At 34.5% G+C, this 22,882-nt stretch overlaps 1 protein-coding gene and 3 long non-coding RNA genes across 6 annotated transcripts; 1 reads left to right on the top strand and 3 right to left on the bottom strand.

Moving 5' to 3' along the window:
* Positions 1 to 1,257: 1,257 nt before the first annotated feature.
* LOC148269154 (uncharacterized) lies at positions 1,258 to 3,771 on the bottom strand. Of its 2 annotated transcripts, XR_015818560.1 has the most exons (3): positions 3,456 to 3,728; positions 3,044 to 3,142; positions 1,258 to 2,519 (listed from the first exon to the last, which is right to left on the bottom strand). It is a non-coding gene; the product is annotated as an uncharacterized LOC148269154 (long non-coding RNA). The 2 variants fall into 2 exon arrangements; XR_015818559.1 differs by having other exon boundaries at positions 1,258 to 3,142; positions 3,456 to 3,771.
* A 515-nt stretch (positions 3,772 to 4,286) lies between these two features.
* Positions 4,287 to 6,091, top strand: LOC110808515 (uncharacterized). The gene is made up of 2 exons (XR_002538633.2): positions 4,287 to 4,618; positions 4,710 to 6,091. It is a non-coding gene; the product is annotated as an uncharacterized LOC110808515 (long non-coding RNA).
* A 2,946-nt stretch (positions 6,092 to 9,037) lies between these two features.
* Positions 9,038 to 10,020, bottom strand: LOC148269153 (uncharacterized). Of its 2 annotated transcripts, none has more exons than XR_015818557.1 (2): positions 9,643 to 10,020; positions 9,038 to 9,562 (listed from the first exon to the last, which is right to left on the bottom strand). It is a non-coding gene; the product is annotated as an uncharacterized LOC148269153 (long non-coding RNA). The 2 variants fall into 2 exon arrangements; XR_015818556.1 differs by having other exon boundaries at positions 9,038 to 9,541.
* Positions 10,021 to 14,495: 4,475 nt separating this feature from the next.
* Positions 14,496 to 17,186, bottom strand: LOC110808496 (protein DMP9-like). Its single transcript, XM_088218199.1, has one exon. The coding sequence runs from the start codon at positions 17,119 to 17,121 to the stop codon at positions 16,450 to 16,452; it is 672 nt and encodes a 223-aa protein (XP_088074325.1). The 5' UTR covers positions 17,122 to 17,186; the 3' UTR covers positions 14,496 to 16,449.
* Positions 17,187 to 22,882: the final 5,696 nt, after the last annotated feature.

Genomic DNA, 22,882 nt, shown 5'->3' with positions numbered 1-22,882 from the left:
ACGTGATTATATATTAAATAAAGAGTGATTTATAAGTTAAAATTTAGAAATTTTAAGTTCAAAATTTTTATAAATTAAGAAAATATTAGACATCTATCTCCTAATGTATCTTAATTAATTGTGATTAACAAATATATTAACTATTTTTAATTAATTTTATTGTAATTTATGATGACTTTTATAATTATTTATTTATTTATTATTTAAATTTTCATCTCTAATATTACTATATTTATTATTATTCTCAAATATGATGTGTGTAACATGGCCAACTTATCATCCTTAATTTATTATATAATTTATAAATCTAAAGGATTTAAAATACACCAAAATAGAAACTAAACTAAAACCTAAAACAAATAAAAAGGAATATTAATTAATGTCTTCATTTACTATTTTCCTTTAAGAGGTCTCTCGACAAATTATCAAAGTTTTTGTACCAACACAAACCTGTTTTGTCCATCCATAATTTCACACGTAAAGAGTAACATAACCATACAAGCAATGCTAACTTCATATCCTCATTACACCATTTCCATCCACTAATAATATAAAAATAAACATCATTACTAAAACCTAAAGAAACTATCATTAAATTAAATATTAATAATAATAAATACGCAAAAAAGAAGCTCCATCAAAAAATAGGGAAATATATATGTGTACACTTTTCTTTAATATATATACATATATAAACGTTCATTTTTAAATTTGCCCGAAATATAATTATGTAATTCAAGTTATATATATTTGCCACTACTAATGTACAAAACAAACCTGTCTTTCCCAATAATGATCAAAATTCAAAAACATTGCCATATCACATGTTATGCTAATTTAGGAACAAAGTAATTAAAATAAGCTTATAAGGAGTACCAATTAATACAAACATCATGTAGCACTACATAATACTCATAATGACTACTTTTACAAAACATTTCTAACTCAGAACCAAACCCTAATCAAGATTGGGTTGTCCATGCAGAGTTTGAAACAAATAAATTATACAAATTAGAAAAAGTATAGAAATAATCTGTAAATCCATATTTACAGGTTTGAAAATGTTAACGTTCCATCCAATCCTACACTTAATTTATCTATTTTCAACCAAATGTAATTTAGTCTATTTCATCATGTATTTTCTAAGTAATTTCTAGTTTAAACTTCGCATTTAGGTTATTCCATTAATTTCTAGTTCATAAATTCATTGGAGATGGAGGTTGCTTAAACAAAAAAAATCAAGCTGTCAATCATGCATGCATATCAAGGCTAATCTTATAAATTAGTTAGTTTCTTTTAAAATAAAGATATTACATTAAGAAATGAAAATTAATATTACAAAATTCGACAACAAACATCTTACGATTATGAACCTAATAAGGTACGCAGTAAAAATTAAAATGCATGAACAAATTATAAGAGTTTTGAAAACTAAGAACAGCTAGAGAAAAACTCTTAAAAATACATACAACATCAACAACAATTCACAGACATGCAGTGAATTAGGAAATAAAAGACTCAAGAGGCCTGAGAAACAGGAAGTTGCAGTGTCCACAGTGCCATGTTTATAGGGATGAAAAGTTTAATTGTCACTTATAAAAACTTACTTCAATTCTTGGAGTGACGAGAAGCCGGAAAATTTCCAGCAAGGATGAAAATTCTGTAGACAGGTGCAAACGTTTGAACTTGATAAATAAATCTACGAGTAAGCTGAGGAGAAAGATGTCAGTCATCAAAATCTCCATCAAGAAGGTTTCCACATTGAACAAAGAATAGAATCCCAAAAACAAACTTAGCATCCAAGACCATTGGCAGCTTGGATGAATTAATTTACTTAGGAACTGAATAGGAAATTATGAACCAAATGGGTAGCAAGTATATGTTCCAAAATATATGTCCCAAAGATATATCAAAACCCTAATTACTGTTTCGCATTGCTTGCATCCGACGAAAATTCCTTTGATACCTATGGTTAAAGAAAATATTCCACAATCAACAGATATGCATGTATGACTCGTAGTATTAAAGAACCAAAATAGAAAGGAGCAGGCAGTAGACAAAAAAAAAAAAAGCAAAAAGATAAGCAGATATAGATGTGATTCCAATTTCATATGACATAGTTACTTGTTTCTCTGCGTGTGTGTATATATATGGGCTATTTGAACCGAGCCTTGAAGAAGAGATAATATCCTGTTTGGCTTCTGGTTCCTATCTGTATAGCATGTAAGTTCGTATTCCGGAGGTTGGGGTCAGAGATGTTTTCTATTCGAACGAAAAGTGTGAGACCTTTGCCCAAAGGAAGTGTGAGCCGTAAGTTTCTAATTCGTCGGAGGAAGAAAAGAAACAAAGAAATGAAGCCAGCGACCATTTCCGGAATAAAGGGAGCTTCCGGCAACCTCAGAGAAGTCTTCAAGATCTTCCAATGACCTCCTCCTCTCTCCCGCCAACTCAAAAGGATGAAACACAACCGCTGGTTATGCTCAAATATTTCCTCCACCTGAAATACCAGTTCTCCGTACCTAACAACAGGAAGAATCAGCTTCAAGCTTTCAGTACGATTTAGAACATGGAAGACGGAGAAAACAAGGCCTAGGATTTTGCTGGAGAAAGGGTAAAACATCGTAAGGTTATCCATCTCAGATATTGATAATTAAGGGTTTTCTTTTGGAAAGCTAGAGAGGGAGATGTCTCTAGTAGGACATGATAGGGTTTTGCCGCAAGAAGCGCTGCGTTTATAATTACGTTACAAGAAAGCATTGTAAGAGAGAGGAAAAACGATCAATCTCTATTTTCTGGCCGAACAGACGAAGTTCTTAATTCAAGCCGGCCCAAGACAAGTTAATTGAACGTACTGCTACTGGTCTCTTATGAAATAGAAGCTTTTTAATAATTTCTGTTATGGGCTCCAAAAAAAGGCTTTCTGGATATTAGCGGCCGAATTAACTCTAATTATTGTTACTTTTTATGGCTGTAACTTTGTTTCTGACTCATTAGTTTTAAGCTTTTACTTGTGGGTTGAATATGTAAAATGACAATTAAGTACCTGAATTTCCAAATGGCTGACTTCGTCAAACTCCAGGCCTCCCGGATCTTCAACCCCATACCCCAACCTGCCACATCCTTTGACTTCTGATGCTTACAACTTTGTAGAAACAATAAGAACTACGGTTAGGAGACCAGAAACCCAGACACAAAAGGTCTGGTTCCATTCAAAATGAAGTAATTTTCCTCTTCTAACTATGTGTTTTTCAATTTTTCTGTAAACAGACTTTAATTTACTTCTCTAAAAGATTAATGAACTTTATATTAGTTTTCAACATCTGCTAAAAACCAATTCTAGAACATAAGAAATACAAGGCATGAATCCTAAATCGAAGGGCTAACAATTTGACAGATAAAGCTGCTAGCTTTTGTTAAAATTAAGCTAATAACTATAGAAATGATGATAATTATACCTCAAGGTTGAGATCCATCTTCAACTTTAAAATCATTGAGGAAATTATCTTCTTGTACGCTGCCTTCATACGCATACGTCGTTCTTCCTAAGAAGTGAGATGCCTTTCACAGATGTGCAAATGGAGCATTTCCGCCAAAGTTGTATACTCAGTTTAATAGATCATTACTTGCATAATTGAACAAATTGCATTATTGGGTTCGTTAATATAATGAAAGTTAAAAATATATATGAATTGTTGACCATAAAATTCATTTATTTATTCAGGTAAGCTATTTCCTTGTCTATAGTCCTTTTTTTTTAATGTATAAGCCAACCTCATGCTTCCAATGAGAAAGTTAAGTTTAAAGAAACACTTTGTTTGGAAGCTGAATATTCTAATGCAAATGTCTTTGACAAATAGCTTGTACTATTGTTTTGTTCCTCCCTCTCACCAACCAGTTTTCGATTGTTACGATGCATTAATGCTGGTCTGTATATTCTCAACAAGAAAATACGTTCACCGCTTACAATTGATATATATATATATATGCATCTAATCTATATAATATGGCTGTGAGCTGTACAAGAATTTATCCTCATATATTTAATAAATATTTTACTTACCTTTCAAAGAAATAGACATAAATGATATATTAAAATATTTTCTATCAAATTATGGGTTAATATAATTCAAAAGGGTTGTAAATAATTAAATAGATATGAAGAAATTAAAATTTAAACATAAAATTAATTAAATGAAGACTTTGAGGTTTTAATTGAAGGAAGTTTCAGAAATTAGAGGTTCTTTATAAATTTAAAGGAGAGGCCAAAACCTAAATATTAAATATATGAGACAGGTGGCAAATTCAGGGAATGAACGGCCAATATTGGACCACTTAGAAGTCGATCCAACGGCTCTCAAACGTGGGACAAATCCGACGGTCTCGGGGCATTCCTGGCTGGATCAACGATAGATATGAATAGGCAAATCAAACGGTCCAGATTCAATTTGATGGGATCGAACGATTAGAAAAATGGGTATTTAAGAAAAAACTCATTTAGGGTTTCCATTCATTTTGAAAAGAGCCGAAAGTGAGAGGGAGAGACAACGCGGCCGGAGAAGAAAGGAAACGTTGCGGAGACGCCGGCGTTCGAAGAACAGTTTCGTTTCTGTTCCCTTTGGTAAATTACCCAAAACCCGTGACTGCTAATATTTTCTTTTTAGGTTATAACTCATTTTCGTTAAAGTAAATTTGATTATGCGTGTGTGTAGTGATTCTAAGCTGTTAAACGAGCCTTGAGGACGATTTGTGCGAAGAAGTTTTGTAAGTATCCCGTATTTTGAACCTGAGTTTGGGATTTTGAATTCAATGCATGCATATTATTGATTCATAGAACAGGTTCTTGATTAATACACCGATAGAAGACAGAACTTGAACACCTTCCAGGCAGTAAGAACTGTTAGGAATGAGTTTGGGAGCACTTGATTTTGCTTTGGTGATGGCCTCATTTTACCCTGTTTGCTGCTTGACTGTGTTACAAGTGAAATTTTTTTGGAATTGGAACTTTAAAGAGTGAAAAGAAAATATAAGAAAAGGGAAAATGGTGAAGGAAAGAAAGAAAAGAAAGAAAACAAATAGAATAAAAGAAAATTTGAATAATTATAATTATAAAATAAAATAGTAAGAAAAACAAAGAAATTGAGTCAAATAAAAAAAAAATAAGATCAAGAATTTTAATAAATTTGAAAAAGATTATAGGAGTGAATTGGATCTTAATTGGTAAAATTTGAGAAAATAATAAATAAATTAAAATAAGAAAGTGGACAAAACAAAGTGAGTGAGTGAAGAGGGAAATTTGGAAGGAGTGTAAAGAGTGTAAGGATTTTGAGAACCTTATTCATTTTGTCTAAATCGAAGAGGGGAGTATGTGTACATGATTATGGTGAACCTGCATATATGGATGGGTGTTTGTGAGTGAAAGGGTCACCTAGCAAACATATTTGTTATGACCAATGTGAGATTATATGACGTTATTCATGCTATGATGGGATCTTATTTGCCTCTCCTCGATGATTATATAAATAACATCGTGCGATAAAATTCTAAATATGTTATTTTAAGTGTAGATATGATATCTCGAATGTATTTGTAATATTTCAAGTGTAAATGTAATATTTAAGTGTAGAAATGATATTCGAATAAAATGTGTAAGATTTTGATATAAGAATTAATTATTAAAGATAAATAATTATTAAATGTAAAGATAGTAGAGTTGAAGGCATTGGAAAAAACTATAAAGAATTTATTATTTAGAAATTTTAGTCCTGCATTTATTATATGTATGTGTGTGTTTGCATGATGTTTGATTTTTGGTACAAAAGTACATGAATAGTTATTGAGTTACTGAAGTTCGTTAAATTTTATCTTGATATTTTCAAAGCAAGTGAATCTGGAGCAACCGATTGACAACTGAAGGACATATGAATGTGTTCTATTAAGTGTATATTATGCTTTTATTTTGGTTATCACATTGTTTTGTTAAATTCTACTTTTTAATATCATATTTTGTATATATAAATGTAGTATATGTCACAAGTTTGGTTTTATTTTAAATTTTTGAGTTGCGCATATAATATAGATATTTTGTGGATCCCATTGATTGGAAATGGCATGAGTATATATGTGCATAGTTATTAGAGTTTTGAGGCATTTACACTTTTGGTTTAAGACTTTTAGATAATTGACAATATTTTATTGTTTAATATGACACTAAAATTAGATAGCATTTAATAGTAACAATTATTTTGTTTTTATTGCTAATTTCAATAGTTTTAATCTTGAATGTCATTTTTGTTTAGTTGGGAAAAAGTAACTTTTTGATTACTTCTTGGTTACTAGCTAGGTAGTTAATGCTCTTAGAAAGGGGAGGATGAGGTTTTACAGTAAACACACGTTTATTTGCTTTTGGTACTCATGAACTCCAATTGAATTCTACTTTGTTATACAGAGATTTTTAATAAAGGGACTTCATAGTTCAATATAATTCATTCTACTATGAAAGACCAGATTTTTGGCCATTGTGATAGAAAGACATTGTTGTAGAAAATAATTGTTGGATCATCTTCTTTACGTCGCAAGTCTGACTAGACTTTTTTAAGTGACAGTTCCTTGACATGGTTTACAATTTATATATTTCATCTCTTCTGATGAAAAGGGTTAATAATGCCTTCAGTTTCTTTACTTTTGTTCTCACTTAAAATAAACATCTAGGCATACTGTTTCGATGATCAAAAGAGCATGTGTGATTGTTGTCGGCGAAGTCAACAAGCTTGTTTTCTTTTCTTTTGACATAGTAAATCCCAACCTTATTCTTTCGGTGTACCATCATTCAACTATATCTTTTTATTTTACATGGAAGTAGTTGATATTGGCTTTCAATTATTCATATGAAATCTTCTCAGTAAATCCTTTGGCTTGTTGTACTTGGATCCTAAAAATAATATTTCATCAATCATAGCTCTAGCATTTTGTACTTATCATGGTTTTCTTAAATTTTTTTTTATCATAGCACTTCCTTATATTTATAATATATATATATATATATATATTGTCACATTGATAATATAATGACAAAAATTTCATAAAAATATAAAATTTAAAATTTAAAATTATCATTGATCTTAAATAAAGAGTAATTCATTAGTTAATTTTTGAAAATTTTTAATCCAACATTTTTACGAATTAATAAAATATGAGGCATCCATCTCCTTATGTATATTATAATATAAATTGTGATTAGCATATATGTTAATTATTTTATTTTATTTTATTTTATGATAATTTTTATAATTATTTATTTATATTATTTTTTAATTTTTATCTCTAATATTACCACATTCACAAATCTAAAAGGGGATGAAGGATTTATAATACACCAAAATCGAAACTAAACTAAAACCTAAAAGAATAAAAGAAATATTACAATATCGTTAATTAGCTTCTTCAATTACTTTTTTCCTTTATGAGGTCTTTGTTATTTCAAATTTGCAATAGGATAATCTCAATAGTCTTAAAGCTCCTTCATGGTCCATGTATTACGATCTGATAATCGATATGAGATGCAATTTTTTCTTTAATTACATTTTTCTTTTATGAGGTCTCTATTATTTCAAAATTGCAATAGGATAATCTTGATAGTCTTAAAGCTCCTTCATGGTCTACATGTCACGCTCTGATATTCGATATGAGCTGCAATTCTTATTCATGTCATTTTCATCAAGTGAACTCATAAAATATATACATGCGTGAATAAAAAAATATAATACATAATATTCAATGTGATATATACAGTAATTATATATACAAAATATAATGTCAAAATTTAAAATCTAACAGAACAAAATAAAACTTTTCAACTATGTACAAAATATACAAAAACAAAAAATCCTTCACACATTCTACTCGTCTGGCAGAAGTGCTGGTTCTCCATTCTCTTTTAAAAAATATTAGGGTAAAATTTAATGAGTTTTACTAATTCAATAAGTATTCTCATTCTTTTAACCTAGATAAAATTTTATACAAAACACATAGTAAGAAACAAAAGTAATAAAAATATTTCAATGCAAAGTCATGTTCTTATTTTCACTATTTTACATGTTTTTGATTGATCTGATAAATTCTCAAGAATATCATATATATATATATATATATTTCAAATATATATTCTCATACTCTCAAAAATCATAAATGTGCTCGAATATCAATTATCATTTCAAAATATAATCACACACAAAGATTATAAATACACTCGAATATCGTTCATAATTTCGAAATATAATCACACACACACAAAAAATCATAGATACACTCGAATATCGTTCATAATTTCGAAATATAATCACACGTACACAAAAGATCACAGATACACTCGAACGGTCATTTCTATAGTTTCATCGCACAATGTTGTTTATGTCATCATTGAGAAAAGACGAAATAGATCTCTTATCGTATGGATATCACACACATAAATTATACAATGGCCACATCATGCATGTTTGCTAGGTGGCCCACACTTTCATGAATGCTTAGTCACGTCTGGTTTAGGTTTTAGACTTTATCCATGTGCAGGTTCATCAGGTTTGCTACCTATTCACTCATACCCTCTCATTCCAAATTATCAGTTTGTTTAAATAATCATTTCTGAACCTCAATTATTTCTTTTCTTTTCTATTTTTACATTTTTATTTTATATTATTTTTTTTAATTTTTCCTTAATTGAGAAGTTTTCTTTTTAATTTCAGATTTTATCAGTTCAAATAATTCAATCCAAATAATTCTCAATCCATTGGATCTGTTTTTTAGTTTCGTCTCTTCATATGGTTCCAATTGCTTAGATTTACTAATCATAATTTGGATTCTATTTTTTATTGAAACTTGGGTTGTCCGTTCAAATTTTAAAATTCATAATTTAATGAAATGAATGCATTTTTCAAAATTCGAATCCGGTTGAGATTTAGAAATACTTACCCTCCTACACGCTTTTCTAGATACACCTGAATATCTAAATTTTCCTGTACATACGACATAAATAATTAAAATATTTTGAAATACTAAAAATTAATTTAATCAATTTACGAATTCCAACGACCATCCAATAGAATACCCGAATCTATCAGGATTCATACCTGAAAAATCTTTCGACTTTCCATTTGGCGAATCGAATTTTCGTTTTTTGAAAAAGACTTTTCAGCTTCCCAAACGATAACTGGATTCTCATTTTCTGAGAAAGACTTTTCAGCTTCTCGAACGATGAATCAAAATCCAAAATGGTGGATCAGGTTCCCACGTTCGGGGAAGACCCTTCGGCTTCCCAAATTGGTCAGCTTTCTCCATTTTCGAGGAAACCTCCTCAGTTCCCGTGCGGGTGGGTGGCCCGACCGAGCCCGCACAGCCAACCAGATGCCAACCCGGTTCCCCGACACTAAACAACCAACCAAAACAAAAAAACAGAACGATTTTACCTTTCGGCGTGGGCGATTTGGCCTCAGCTTGGCTCCCGGTCACCTCCTTTCGGTCACCCCACAACTCTTTTGCGTGCCTGCGACTGGAATGGTAATTTTTAAGCCTAAAAAATCAGTTAGTGAAAAATAGAAATAGATTGAAAGGAAAATAGGGGAAGAAAAGACAAAAATGACAAACTTTTACCTCACTTGCCTCGGTCTCCGCCGTCACACGGCGTATCAACCGTTCTCTCTTCCTTCTTCTTCCTTTCGGTTTGGCTTCCTCACTCTCCCACCTCCGCCTCTTTCTTCTTTTCTTCCTCCCTCGCAGCGGCCGTTCTTTAGCTCCCCTTCTCTTTCCCACTCGACCCCTTCTCTCTTTCCTTCTCCCTCCTCTTTTTTCACTCATTTTCCTTTCTCTTTCTAGCTTCCCTCTTCCTTCCCTCTCCTTCTTTCTTCCTTTCGACTTCCCTGCGTGACCCTCTCTTCTTCCTTCCCTTCCTGATTGCTCCTCTCTTTTTCCCCTCTCTCTTTTTCGGCTACTCTTCAAAATGAAGAGAAAACCCTAATCTCTTCCTTTTTATACTCGTTCCTTCAAATTGGATCTTCATGACTCGATTTGAGCCATCTATTTTTTTTTAAATCTCCTTCATCTGATCTCCTCAAATAGTCCAATCTGGGCTGTCCATTCTCTTAATTTTCTTTGCCCCCTTCCACTTCTCCTTATTTATATTTTTGCCTCTCTTTTTCTTACCCACTTTTATATAGGTCCCTTAAATTAATTAAAAGCCCCAAATTTTAAAAATTCTTTTCATTTGCATCGAAACTCTAATTTTATTTATTTATTTTATATTTTTTTTATGAGATGGATTTTACACCATGAGATCCTGGTTTTGATGATTCCATTTTCTTTTAATATTTACCTTCTTTGATTAACTTTAATTAAGGCATAACAATTATCAAAGTTTTTATATCAACACAACATGTTTTGTCTATCCATAATTTCACGTGCATAGAGTAAGATAACCCACATAAGCAATACACTAATGCTAACTTCATATCCTCGTTACAGCATTAAGAACATAGATATAAATATCATTCGAAGAACAGGTATTAGTTAAAAAAATCTAAACAAACTATCATTAAACTAAATATTAATAATCGAAAATATGCAAGAAAGAAGCTAATCTCTCTTAAATATCTTTTAAGCTCTACTTCGCTCATCAAAAGATAACGGATCTTAACTTCATTGAATTTTGGTATTAACCATGTATGAATATCATATCTCCATATTTCTTGCATACAATTCCTTTTCTTGAAAAAAAAAATTCATGATGCAGTATATAATTTAACAATATGACAATTTCATTCTATTGGACATGTAATATCATACTGCAACAAATCACATACTAATAATGCATAATATTCATACGTAAATTTAAGTAAGCATAAAAAGAAACAGAAAACCGTATCCACCACCTTTATTTCATTTTAACATAAGCAAATCCACATGCATTAATAAATGTAAAATGTAAATTAAGAAGAAAATAGCAATACTTAAAGCTTCAAATTAATGTTTTCCCTCTTTCTACAAATTCCTGATCCCACAAAATACAGAAAACTTGAAATATATTTACTCAACAACAGATTAACAAGGAAAGAAAAAAATTTTGTAGATCTCTTGACACGACTTTTCTCTTTCTCAATTTTGACTATTTTTTTTTTCACTCAACCTCTCCTCTTCTCGTTCTCTAATCTCACTACTCACTCAAGTTGCCTCTTCTCTTCTCGTTCTTTAATCTCACTGCACCATTCAAGCTGCTTTATCCTTTTTCAGGATTTATTTCTCAAAACAATTACTTGTTTTTTCTTTGGTTTTGACTCCCTTTTGTAGCCAACGCTAATCACCAACTTTAAACTAGATTGACACTCATTCTTTCTTCATGCTACTCTTTCGTTCTATCGTGCAATCACCAGATTCACCTATTTTAAATTTCTTCTTCCTTCAAGCTGCGTCAAGTCATCATCAACATCGCACATCATAATCATTGTATGCACTTCTCCTTTCTTCTCTTTGCTTCAAGTTCTAACAAATCTCCAAGCCTAAATAACTGAAATCTTGCACAAAATGTAAAGAAAACAAGATAAAATGTTACCTGAAAGGAATGCAGAATGAGAGAATAAGAACCCTAGCCGACTTCTTTTGTTTTTAGAATAAGAAAAAAAAAAAAAGGAACAAATGTATCTCTTTGCTATTTATACGAAACCCAAAAAATCCAAAATAAAAAATGACATTGTTTGCATAAATACACATATATACACGCATGTGATTCACACATGCTTCCATTGCTTCACTCACCCATTCCATGCGTCTCCCATCTACTTTGTTCCTCTGCATGCCTTATCATCTTTTAATAAGGTTGTTGTGCACCGGATTGTGTTTATCAGTAGTCATCATTATCGTCACATTTATCTGCCATCATCACGCCAAAGGCTACCCACTTCGCTTACCCTTTAGCTTCCCTGTAAAAAGAAAGGAAAACGAACCTAACCTCCTTTCATGCACAACATGTTTCTGAAATGAAGAAGATAGGAGATGCCATTGTTGTTCGAATGATGCCCAAGGGCTTTCTTTTCCGTCCATGATTTTAATAGTTTACTAAAACGATGTTGTTCGACCATTAAAAAGTTTATTGTCAAACCACATCCTTCCCAATCGAAAGTGTTATATGCCTTGTCAAAAGTTCATTTTCATAAGACTAGCTACCTCCCCTTTCTAAGAGTAATAACTGTCTCACTACCAATTAAGACTTAATCCAAAAGTTACTTTTTCCCCAATGAAAGGAAATGAAATTCAATATTTAAACTACTGAAATTAGCAATAAAAAATAAATGATTGTTACTATTAAATGCTATCTAATTCTGGTATTATGTTAAACGATAAAATATTGTCAACTATCTAAAAATTTTAAACCCATAGAATACAGTTTGATTTATTATTTATATATATTTCTTTGAAGAGTAAATAAATATTGATTAAATATATATGAGAAGAAGCCCTTGTAAAGCCCACAGCCCATATTATTTATTACATACATATATAATACACATATATCTATATGTGTACAAATATCAATTCAATATTAAATGATGCTGGCATTTAACGTTCTTTTCGGAAGCACTGGGCTGGCATTAAACATAAAAAAAGACCATTAGCAAAGGAAATAGCTTACTTAACTAAATAAATAAATTTATTTTTAACTTTCATTCTATTAACGTACTCAATGATGCAATGGGTTCAATTATGCTGCAGCTGAATAAACTTGACTTTCTTATTTATTATTGGGAGCATTAGGCTGGCGTTAAACATTTAAAAAAAAAGACCATTAGGCAAGGAATTAGCTTACCTAACCAAATAAATAAATTTGAGCGTCAACAATTGGGATTATAATAAGATTCATTTTATTGACATAACCAATGATGCAACGTGCTCACTTGTGCAAGTAAATGATCTATTAACCTGAGTATACAACTTTTGCAGAAATGCTCCATTTGCACATCTCTGAAAGGCATCCGTCAGCACTTCGTGAGAAAAACAAAGTATAGATATGGAGGCAACGTACAAGAAGATGATTCTTCAACGATTTTAAAGTTGAAGATGGATTGATCAACCTTGAGGTATACTTATCATTTATGTAATTATTAGCTTAATTTTAACAAAAGCTAACAGATTTATGTGTCAATTTCTTAGTCGCTTGATTTAGGATTCATGCCCTGGATTTCTTTTGTTCTACAATTGGTTCTTACCAGATGTTGAAAACTACTCTAAGGTTACATCTTTGAACATATAAAGTTCATTAATCTTTTAGAGAAGTAAATTAAAGTCTGTTTACAGAAAAATGGAAAAACACATAGTTAGAAGAGGAAAATTACTTCATTTTGAACGGAATCAGACCTTTTGTGTCATGATTTCTGGTCTCCTAACCGTAGTTCTTATTGTTTCTACAAAGTTGTTAGCATCAGAAGTCAAAGGATGTGGCGGGTTCGGGTATGGGTTGAAGATCCGAGAGGCCTGGAGTTTGACAAAGTCAGCCATTTGGAAATTCAGGTACTTAATTGTCATTTTATATATTCAACCCACAATTAAAAGCTTAAAACTGAGCTGGAAACAAAGTTATGGCCATAAAAAGTAACAATAATCAGAGTTAATTCGGCCCCTAATATCCAGAAAGCCTTTTTTTAAGCCCATAACAGAAATTATCAAAAAGCTTCTATTCCATAAGAGACCAAGAGTACGTTCAGTTAACTTATCTTGGGCCTGCTTGAATTAAGAACTTCGTCCGTTTGCTCTTCTAGTCCTTTCTCTTACCACGCTTTCTTGCGGCGCAATTACAAAAGCAGGGTTTCTTGGGGCAAACCCTTGTAATGGCTTACTAGAGAATCTCCATCTCTAGATTTGCGAAAGAAAATCCCTAATTATCAAAATCTGAGATGGACAACCTTAAGATCTTTGATCCTTTCTCCAGCAAATTCCTAGATCTTGTCTTCTCCATCCTCCATGTTCTAAATCGTACTGAAAGCTTGAAGCTGATTCTTCCCGTTTGTAGGTATGGAGAATTGGTGTTCCAGGTGGAAGAAGTGTTTGACCATAACCAGCGGTTGTGTCTCATTCTTTTAAGTTGGCGGGAGAGAGGAGGAGGTCACTGGAAGATCTTGAAGACTTCTCTGAGGTTGCCGGAAGCTCCCTTTATCCCGGAAATGGTCGCCGGATTCATTTCTTTGTTTCTTTTCTTCCTCCGACGGATTGGCAACTTCCAGCTCACACTTCCTTTGGGCAATGGTCTCACACTTTTCTCACGAATACAAGACATCTCTGACCCCAACCACCGGAATAGGAACTTACATGCTATACAGATAGGAACCAGAAGCAAAACAGGATATTACCTCCTCTTCAAGGCTCGATTCAAATAGCCTATATATATATACACACGCGCAGAGACACGGGTAATTACGTCATATGAAATAAGAATCACATATCTATCTGTTTATTTTCTTGCACCTTTTTTTTTTTTTTTTTTTTTGTCTACGGCCTACTCCTTTCTATTTTTGTTCTTTAATACTATCAGAAATGCATGCATATATGTTGATTGTGGACTATTTTCTTTAACCACAGGTGTCAGGGGATTTTTTGTCGGATGCAAGCAATACGAAACAGTAATTAGGGTTCTGATATATTTTGGTTATACATTTAGGAATGTATACTTGCTACCCATTTGGTTCATAATTTCGTATTCAGTTCCTAAGTAAATTAATTCATCCAAGCTGGCTATGGCCTCGGATGCTAAGTTTGTTTTCGGGATTATATTCTTTGCTCAACATGGAAACTTTCTTAATGGAGATTTTGACGACTGTCATCTTGCTCCTCGGCTTACTCGTGGATTTATCTATCAAGTTTAAACGTTTGCGCCTGTCTACAGAATTTTCAGCCTTGCTGAAATCCCAAGCACAAGTTTCGGGCTTCTTGTCACTTCAAGGGTTGGAGTAAGTTTTTATAAGTGGCAATTAAACTTTTCATCACTGTAAGCATGGCAATGTGGATGCTGAAACTTCCTGTTTCTCAGGCCTCTTGAGTCTTTTATTTCCTAATTCAGTGCATGCCAGTGAATTGCTGTCGGTTTGGTCTGTATTTTTAAGTGGATGTGTCTGTAGCTGTTCCTAGTTCTCAAAACTGCTACAAATTTGTTGATTGTGTACCTTATTAGCTTCATAATAATAAGATGTTTGTTGTTGAATTTTGTAACTCTTAATTTTCATTTCCATTCCTTAAAAACTAAATAATGTATAAGATTAGCCTGCATATATATGCATGCATAATTGAAAAAAATGATTTTTGTGTTTAAGTTACCAAACATCTAGAATGGATTTATGACCTAGAAATTAATTTATAAGAGTTGGAATAAGCTAAACACAAAGTGCATGAAATGAACCAACTACGTTTAGAATCGATTAGAATTTTGACATTTTTAAACATGTAAATGTAGTAGTAGATTTAGAAATTACTTCTGCAATTTCTAATTTGTATAATTCGTTTACTTCAAACTCTGCACGACCAATCCAATCTTGATTAGGGTTTGGTTGTGAATTCGAAATGATAATGTGACAGTAGTCATTATGAGTGCTACACGTGATGCTTGTATTAATTGGTACTTTTCCTTACAAGCTTATTTTTGTATTACTTAAAAGTTCCTAACTACTTACATTCGGGACAAATGAATAATAATGCACGGAAGAAGTTGTAAAAAGTCCTTTACACATAAAAGTATTTTTAACTATGTTTAAAAATGATTTGAGTGTAGAGAAACTATAAGCGATAGTTGTAGTAGTCACACAAAATATTAAGACTTAAAATATATTTAAATTTGTTATTAAAAAAAAAAAAAGCTATGACAATAAAATGCAGTCAATTTAGATCAGCACAACTGCTTGATTTAATTTATTTGATATAAATTATCAAAGAGATTTGAGAAACCTTTCTACAAGGGAAGAGAGAGTGCGTGATCCTGATGGTGAAAAAAGCTCTTCCTGCGGGGGATCACAGCCGAAAGTATGATAAAAAATAAAAAAAATAAAATAAAAAAAGCAGTACATCTTATTTGACTGAATGGAACCGTGTCAAAGCCTCAGTTTAGTCAGAGGAAATGAGTTTTTTGTCAACAACATTCATGTAAGATCAACTTTTGAAATTCTTTAAGAATTATGGACCCGAAGTAGATACATATATTATTATATGTATGTATTATGACATAATATATATACGTGAAAGTGCAAAATACAAGAACAACCATGATGCTGAAACAATTAATGACATTAAATATTAATTAATTACTGATATATCATCTCCAAATATGCATAAGGCAGTAACTGTTACATTATTAAATGCTACATATACATATGCATACATCTATATATCTGTGAATATCAATCCCACCACAAAAACACATTTAACGGCAAATCACGCAGCCATGCAGCCAACGCCATACCTGGTATTAGGAAACACAAGGAACAAGCCACTGCAAATAATACCCACCATTAGCGGAAAACTTTCCATCACCTGATCCATCTCTTTCTCGTGTCCAGGGAACAGGCAATTCGTCACGCGATGATCAGAGAAGGCTATTGCCATGAACACCATCACTGACATGATTGCATGCACGAAGTCAGTCAGGCCTAACTTATACCTCTCATCTGTCGGAATCTCCACGTCCAGCCCGGTCTTGAACACCGCCAACCCTTTCGGCGTAACCATGCCGTAGTAAACTTTCCCGTCGGGGCCGCGAAAGCTGTCCGTGAAGTGGAAGAAGAAGCAGGAGAGAGCGCAAAGGGTTAACAGAACGTGGATCATCATGGTGTTGATCGCCGTGCAATCGCCGTAACGGTAAACGGACGGGAGAACCATCTCGAAGGTCAAAAGGGTCCCTGTGGGGAGGAAGTTCACGAGCATTGAGGTTTTGGATATGGTTTTCTGCATTCCCTTTGCCACTGCACGCCTTTTCCGGCCACCACCGTTTTTGTTTCCGGCGTCAGCGCCGGGTATGACTCCCGGAAGCAACTGAGGAAGAGAAGGGTTTCGGGATGGGGTTGCACTGTACACCCTGATGCCCATTCCTTCTTCAGTTTGCTCCATTGTTGGTTTTGGAGAGAAGGAAATGCAGAACAGTTTTTTTTGTGAGTAATGTTTAAGGGTGAATATAGTTGTATAAGTATATATACAGTTTGAATTTGAAAAGTTTAAGGTAGTTATTGACGGTTAATAACTTCTGTACAACGGTTGCTGCAGCGCTTTTAGTCTTGTTAGAAAAACACGTGCATTAGTACATAAAAAATGAATATACATTTATAACACCCAAAAACCTCATAATGCCCCCAACCCATAACTTCGAAAAGAAATCACAAAAATATTTTTTTGCATGTGAAAGAATATATAGATACTTTTATAAGTGATATCTGAATAGTATATAATATTCTTTTTTTATTGAAAGTCACTATTATGAAGAAGTGGCTGGATCGATTCCAAAAGCAACAAAAAAATAAAACTTTAAAACCAATTCACTTTCTTGTTTTTGTTAAAAATAATTTGTAACTTAAAGTTAAAAATTCAAAGTTCGCAACGTGACGGTTGGAGAATGACCTTGAGCATTGCAGAAGAGCAGAAAAATCCAGACTTGCCATGAAAATTCTGGAAAGACGTGATCATCGGCAATGAGAAAGAATAGAAGAAAACAGGATGATGTTGAAAAAGAAGAGAAAGAAATTGACGGTAATTAGGAAGAGGAAGAGGAAGAAGAAGAATCTGTAAAAACTTCAGCAGTGTTAAGACAAGATGAAATGAGCAATACAAGCTATATATATATGTGTGTGTGTGGGTGGGTGGGTTTATGTGTATGGATATCAAAAGAGAAAACGCAAAACAGATGCATGTTATACCACCCTTTTACTAACTAAAAAGGCCCCTTCCATTATTTCAACTTTCATCCTTCTCTTTTAACCCTCCAACTTCCCGCTATTTCTTGTTTAGCTTCCAAATTATTTTTTCTTTGCGTCTTGTTCCAAAATTAATTCCAGTACATAAATTAATCCAACAGGGTCCTACAACTCCCTCAATTTTACATAAAAGCCAACAGTCTTCCAACTACCTAAAATTGACCTCAGAGCAGCAATGAGCTTTCGTTTGATTATTTCCGACAAAGCACATTAATCTATAGGGTAACATGATAAAAAAATTTACTCATTTCCAACAATGTATTAGACACTTCGAGGAATCTTTTTACATCGACCAATCATGAAGCACAAGCATCATGTATGGTAGCAAAGAAGAAAGAGTGCAAAGAACAAAAGATCAAAGACTTGTATAATTATATGAATTGCTTTCTTATCATTCTTACTATTAATTTCAATTAAATCATCCACTTCATATGGAACATGAAAACTATCTACAATAATATTCCATATATCAAGACTCATAACTTGACTGAAAATTTTCATTCCAGCTTCCCAATAAGTATAATTTTTTCCATCAAAGAGTAGCAGCCTAGAAATAAAATGACTTTCATTAAACAAGGTCGCTATGAGATCATCACTCTAAGATAGTTAAGCCAAACAAAATTAAATTGTAACACCCAAATCTGCAATTTAGACCAAGATAATTAAAGCATAATAATAAAATAAATTAGAAATAATTCATTTATAATTTTTAATCGAATTTTTGAATAAAATTATATATTGAATGTATTTAAAAATATTTTCAAAAATTAGATCTAAAATAGAAATAGGGGATGACCTATTTGAAATGAAATCTAAAAAACTAGAGCAAAAGTGAAAATAATAAAAATTTCGCCACGTGGACTGCCACGTCAGCAGCACGACCGGTCATCGTGCACCACATGGCAGACACGCGTCCACACGAGAAGCCACACAGGCGATCCGCGTGCTAGAAGATCCAACGGTCCAGATCTCATCCCCCGCGCACGAACGGTCCATATTTGTTTCCTCTTCAAGTGCGATCAAATGGCTAGATTTAATCAGATCAAGCAGCCCATATTAATTCCCCAAATAAGAGCGATTCAACGATGGGGAATGGGTCACGTGTCCCTGCATGGACGGCCTAGATCAATGCGTAAAAGGTATATAAGCATTGCATCCCAGAAACCCTAACCCTAACCACACCTGAGCTTGTCGGAGAAGAAGAAGAAAGACGGCCAGAAGGAAAACCAACTGTCGTCACCGCTGCACGGAGCCACCATTGACACGGGGGAGGTGATTTTTTTCTCCTTTCACTTCAGAAATTGATTTTAAGCCTTCCCACACCTATATTGGAGCCAAAAAGGCAAAAGAAAAGCCAGAAACTAAGAACGGAGCTCAGTCGAGCCACTGCAGTCGCGACCTAAAAACTGCTCCGGTGAGCCCGATCCTGCTTCCCGTTCCCTTCAATCTTTCAACCATTGAATTCCTAACATATTTCTAGTGCAGTGCGACTGAAGGAAATCCTGGGCCGGGAGAGAGGAATGGCAGAACCGTCGCACCGAAAAACTCCTCCGTCGATGAGTTCTAGTTTTTCCCTTAAATTTTGTAGGTTTTCATACAAAACTGGCTGAAACTAGTCGGGCCAAGAGGAGACGCCGTCATGGGCGTCAGAGCCAACACTAGAGCACGGCGACGCCACCGTGCGAGAACCGTAAAACGGTCAGAAAATTTAAAAATCCTTATTTTTGGTCTGTTTGAGGTATTTTAGAATACATGATGTGTATTTTTTATTTTAGCATAAAAAACTCAAGAAACTCGGGAATTGGCAGAAGGTGCTGTGAAAAAAGGCGGTGTTTCGACCACTGACACAGAGTAAAAATCCCTTACCCTTTCCTCTTGTTAGGGTTAATTAAAGTTCAATAAATAATAATGGTGTATTTGTAAATATTAGAAATTCCTAATTAATTAAATACAGGTCATCAGCGGAGCTGGTAACTGGTCAATGTAAAATTGTCCTACCTTATTTGTAACGGCCCCGGAAATTTAAAATGAAATGTATATTAAAAATATCAAATGCGGAAGCGAAGTCAAAAATTCGATTAACATCCCTTACACTAAAACCAAAAATGTGTTCACAAAATATAAAAGATCAAACTACCTAAAGGAGAAACTTGAAAGTAAAAGCTACGAATATGACTATGGAGTCTTCAGGCGTCTCCTTCGTTGTCCTCCTGCGAAACCGGCTCGGGAATAATGTCTTCCTGATCTGAAATAATTAAATAAGGAATGAGCTACACTAGCCCAGTAAAGACATCACGATATCTCATCGTCACGGAGGTAAAGGTGGGTAGAAAACACAAAAAGACCAATGGAGCATAATTTACAACAAATTCTTTTATCAATAATAAATCCTTCACCATCCACTTACCTCGATGAAATTCATAAAACAGTGTACGAAAGCAATAATATTATCATCATCATGAAATCATATGCGAACTGTATAACATAATACTTATTAAGCCTTTTGTAATTCAATCGTTACACAACATATTTTCCTCATTTACCAGCCCACTAGTATCCATGGGGATCCATAGGGGTCCCGCTACCCATTAACCCTTAACACTTGAAATCAGATTCCAGGGCCGTCCCCATACCCCGTCCGGTATGGGCGCCAAAACTATAAACCTCATTACCCCGTCCGGTATGAGGGTGAAACGGACCGTCCCCATACCCCGTCCGGTATGGGCGCCAAAACACATAAGATCTTCATACCCCGTCCGGTATGGGAGACCACAATCCCGGTAGGGTTCCTTACGGACCCGGTCCGTCCACCATCTCTCAGGATATCTAGTCAGGCTGACCACATTATACAATTACCCATTTACATAATTTTTAATTCTCTTTTTCCTCACTCAGCATCATTAATCCACATACAAACAAGCAAAACAGTAATTTATGCCAAACAGACAACATACAGCATCAATATCCCAGTCATTCAACCCATAATCAATAAAACAGTACAATATGCACACAAAACTATAAAATGAAAACATCAAACCTCATACTGCATTTAAAACTGTAAAACAGGCCAAATAACAGTTAACCGACAAACACACTAGACTCGGGCTCCATTAGCGACCTTAAATAATTTCACACATTTGTTGATTCATGAAATATCGTTTTATCATTTATTGAACTTTAAAACCGTGATAGGAAATAGGGTGAGGGGTCCTTACACGTTTCGGGGTCCGAACACGGCTTCACAGAGCGCCTACAAACTGTCCCTAATTTTCCCTGAAATTTTTCCCAGGGAACTGAAACGCACTACTGGTACCTGCACGTGTTCCAAAAAATCCCAAATTAGGCCCAGGGCCCCTTTTTGGCCAATATCGCAATTCCAGCACGGCGGCTCCGCCGCTTGTGGCGGCGATTCGCCTCGGTTTGGCCGTTTTTTGCCGTTTCTGGCCGAATTCGGCCACACTTGCATCGATCCTTGCGATAAAACAACCCTAGGGCCCTCGGGGGGCCAAAAAATTAGGAAAAACCGAAGCTTACCGGCGGCGGTGCTCTCGGGTGCGGCGGCTCTCCGGTGAAGTTCATGTTTTGGTGATTCGGCTCCGATCAACCTGTAGAGAAAAGAATGGTGATCACGGTGATATAAAAATTGCATCAAACGGAGGTCGGAAAGGGCCTCATCGGAGGCAAAAATCGAGAAGGGGCGCGGCGGTGCCGCTGGGTTTCGGCCGTGTTTTTCGGCCGTTTGGCCGGGATTTTGGCTCCGATTTGGCCACAGGGGAAATCAGCATGGAAAAACGAGTCGGGGTATGAAATTTACCTCGATCGGCGGTCGGAAATCTCCCCGGTGCGGCGACAGGTGGCGACGGCCGGCGTCTCCGGCGTCTGGTTCGTCTTCTCCGGCGAGGGCAGGCGACTAGGGTTTTTGTGGTCTGGTGTGGGGGTTCTATTTATACCCTTTTGCCTTTTGATCTCAGCCATCCATTTTGTTTTAATCTGGGTCGTCCGTTTTTTGATTAAATCTGGGCCGTCCGTGCGATTTTAATCTGGGCCGTCCGTATGCACGCTTGATCTGGGCCATCCGATCGCGTGTACGCGGATCGCCAACGTGGCCCGTCCCCGGTCGACGTGGTTTTACCACGTGGCAGGTCCTGGTTGGCCGGAACTGCTGACTGGGTCTACTGACGTGGCTGCTGACGTGGCCCCCCCCCCCCCCTTTTTTTTTTTTTTTTTTTTTTCCTCTTCCAATTCCCGGGTGTTACATTATTTGTGTTGCATATTTTTTCTTATACTGCATAAACTGCTTACTGTTACATCGTGTACTTTACTTTATTGATTTTAATTGTTTTTTTGTTTATTAGTTTATCTGCCTGTTTTGTCCCTATATGTGGGTTGGTTTGTAATAAATGCCTTGATAATGTCTTCTTTAGTTGTTAATATATTAATTTATACTGCCTGGGTATCATCACTTTATTGTTCTATAAATATAAAATGAGTGGATGATGTGAACATGTACACTAAAGAGCTTACCGGGTATCATGGGAAAGAGTGTACAGACCTGGTACAAAGGAAAAATCCTACCGTGGATATTATCTCAGTCAAACGGGGCTGAAAAGTCCTATACCAGAAGGGTTCGAAAGTATTATTCACGCTCATGCCAGATGGAGTATTGAGGTGGTGGTACATTTGGCGCCCATTACCAGACGGGGTATGGGGACAGCCGGTTAATCAATAAATTGGATATTGGGTCCACATGTAGGGAGAACCCCCATGGACCCCCAGAGGTACTAATAGATAGGTAAAAAAGTAAAGTTGACGATTATTATTTCTTGGACTGTATGATGAATTGTTATATTGATTATTATCTTCAAAAGTCAAATTTGAGAACTTAAAATGTGAGTATGAAAATT

Source organism: Carica papaya, chromosome 1 (genome assembly GCF_054855325.1).
Source record: "Carica papaya isolate Zhongbai chromosome 1, ASM5485532v1, whole genome shotgun sequence".
Classification (NCBI taxonomy): domain Eukaryota; kingdom Viridiplantae; phylum Streptophyta; class Magnoliopsida; order Brassicales; family Caricaceae; genus Carica; species Carica papaya.
This window is presented reverse-complemented; position numbering and strand designations above follow the sequence as displayed.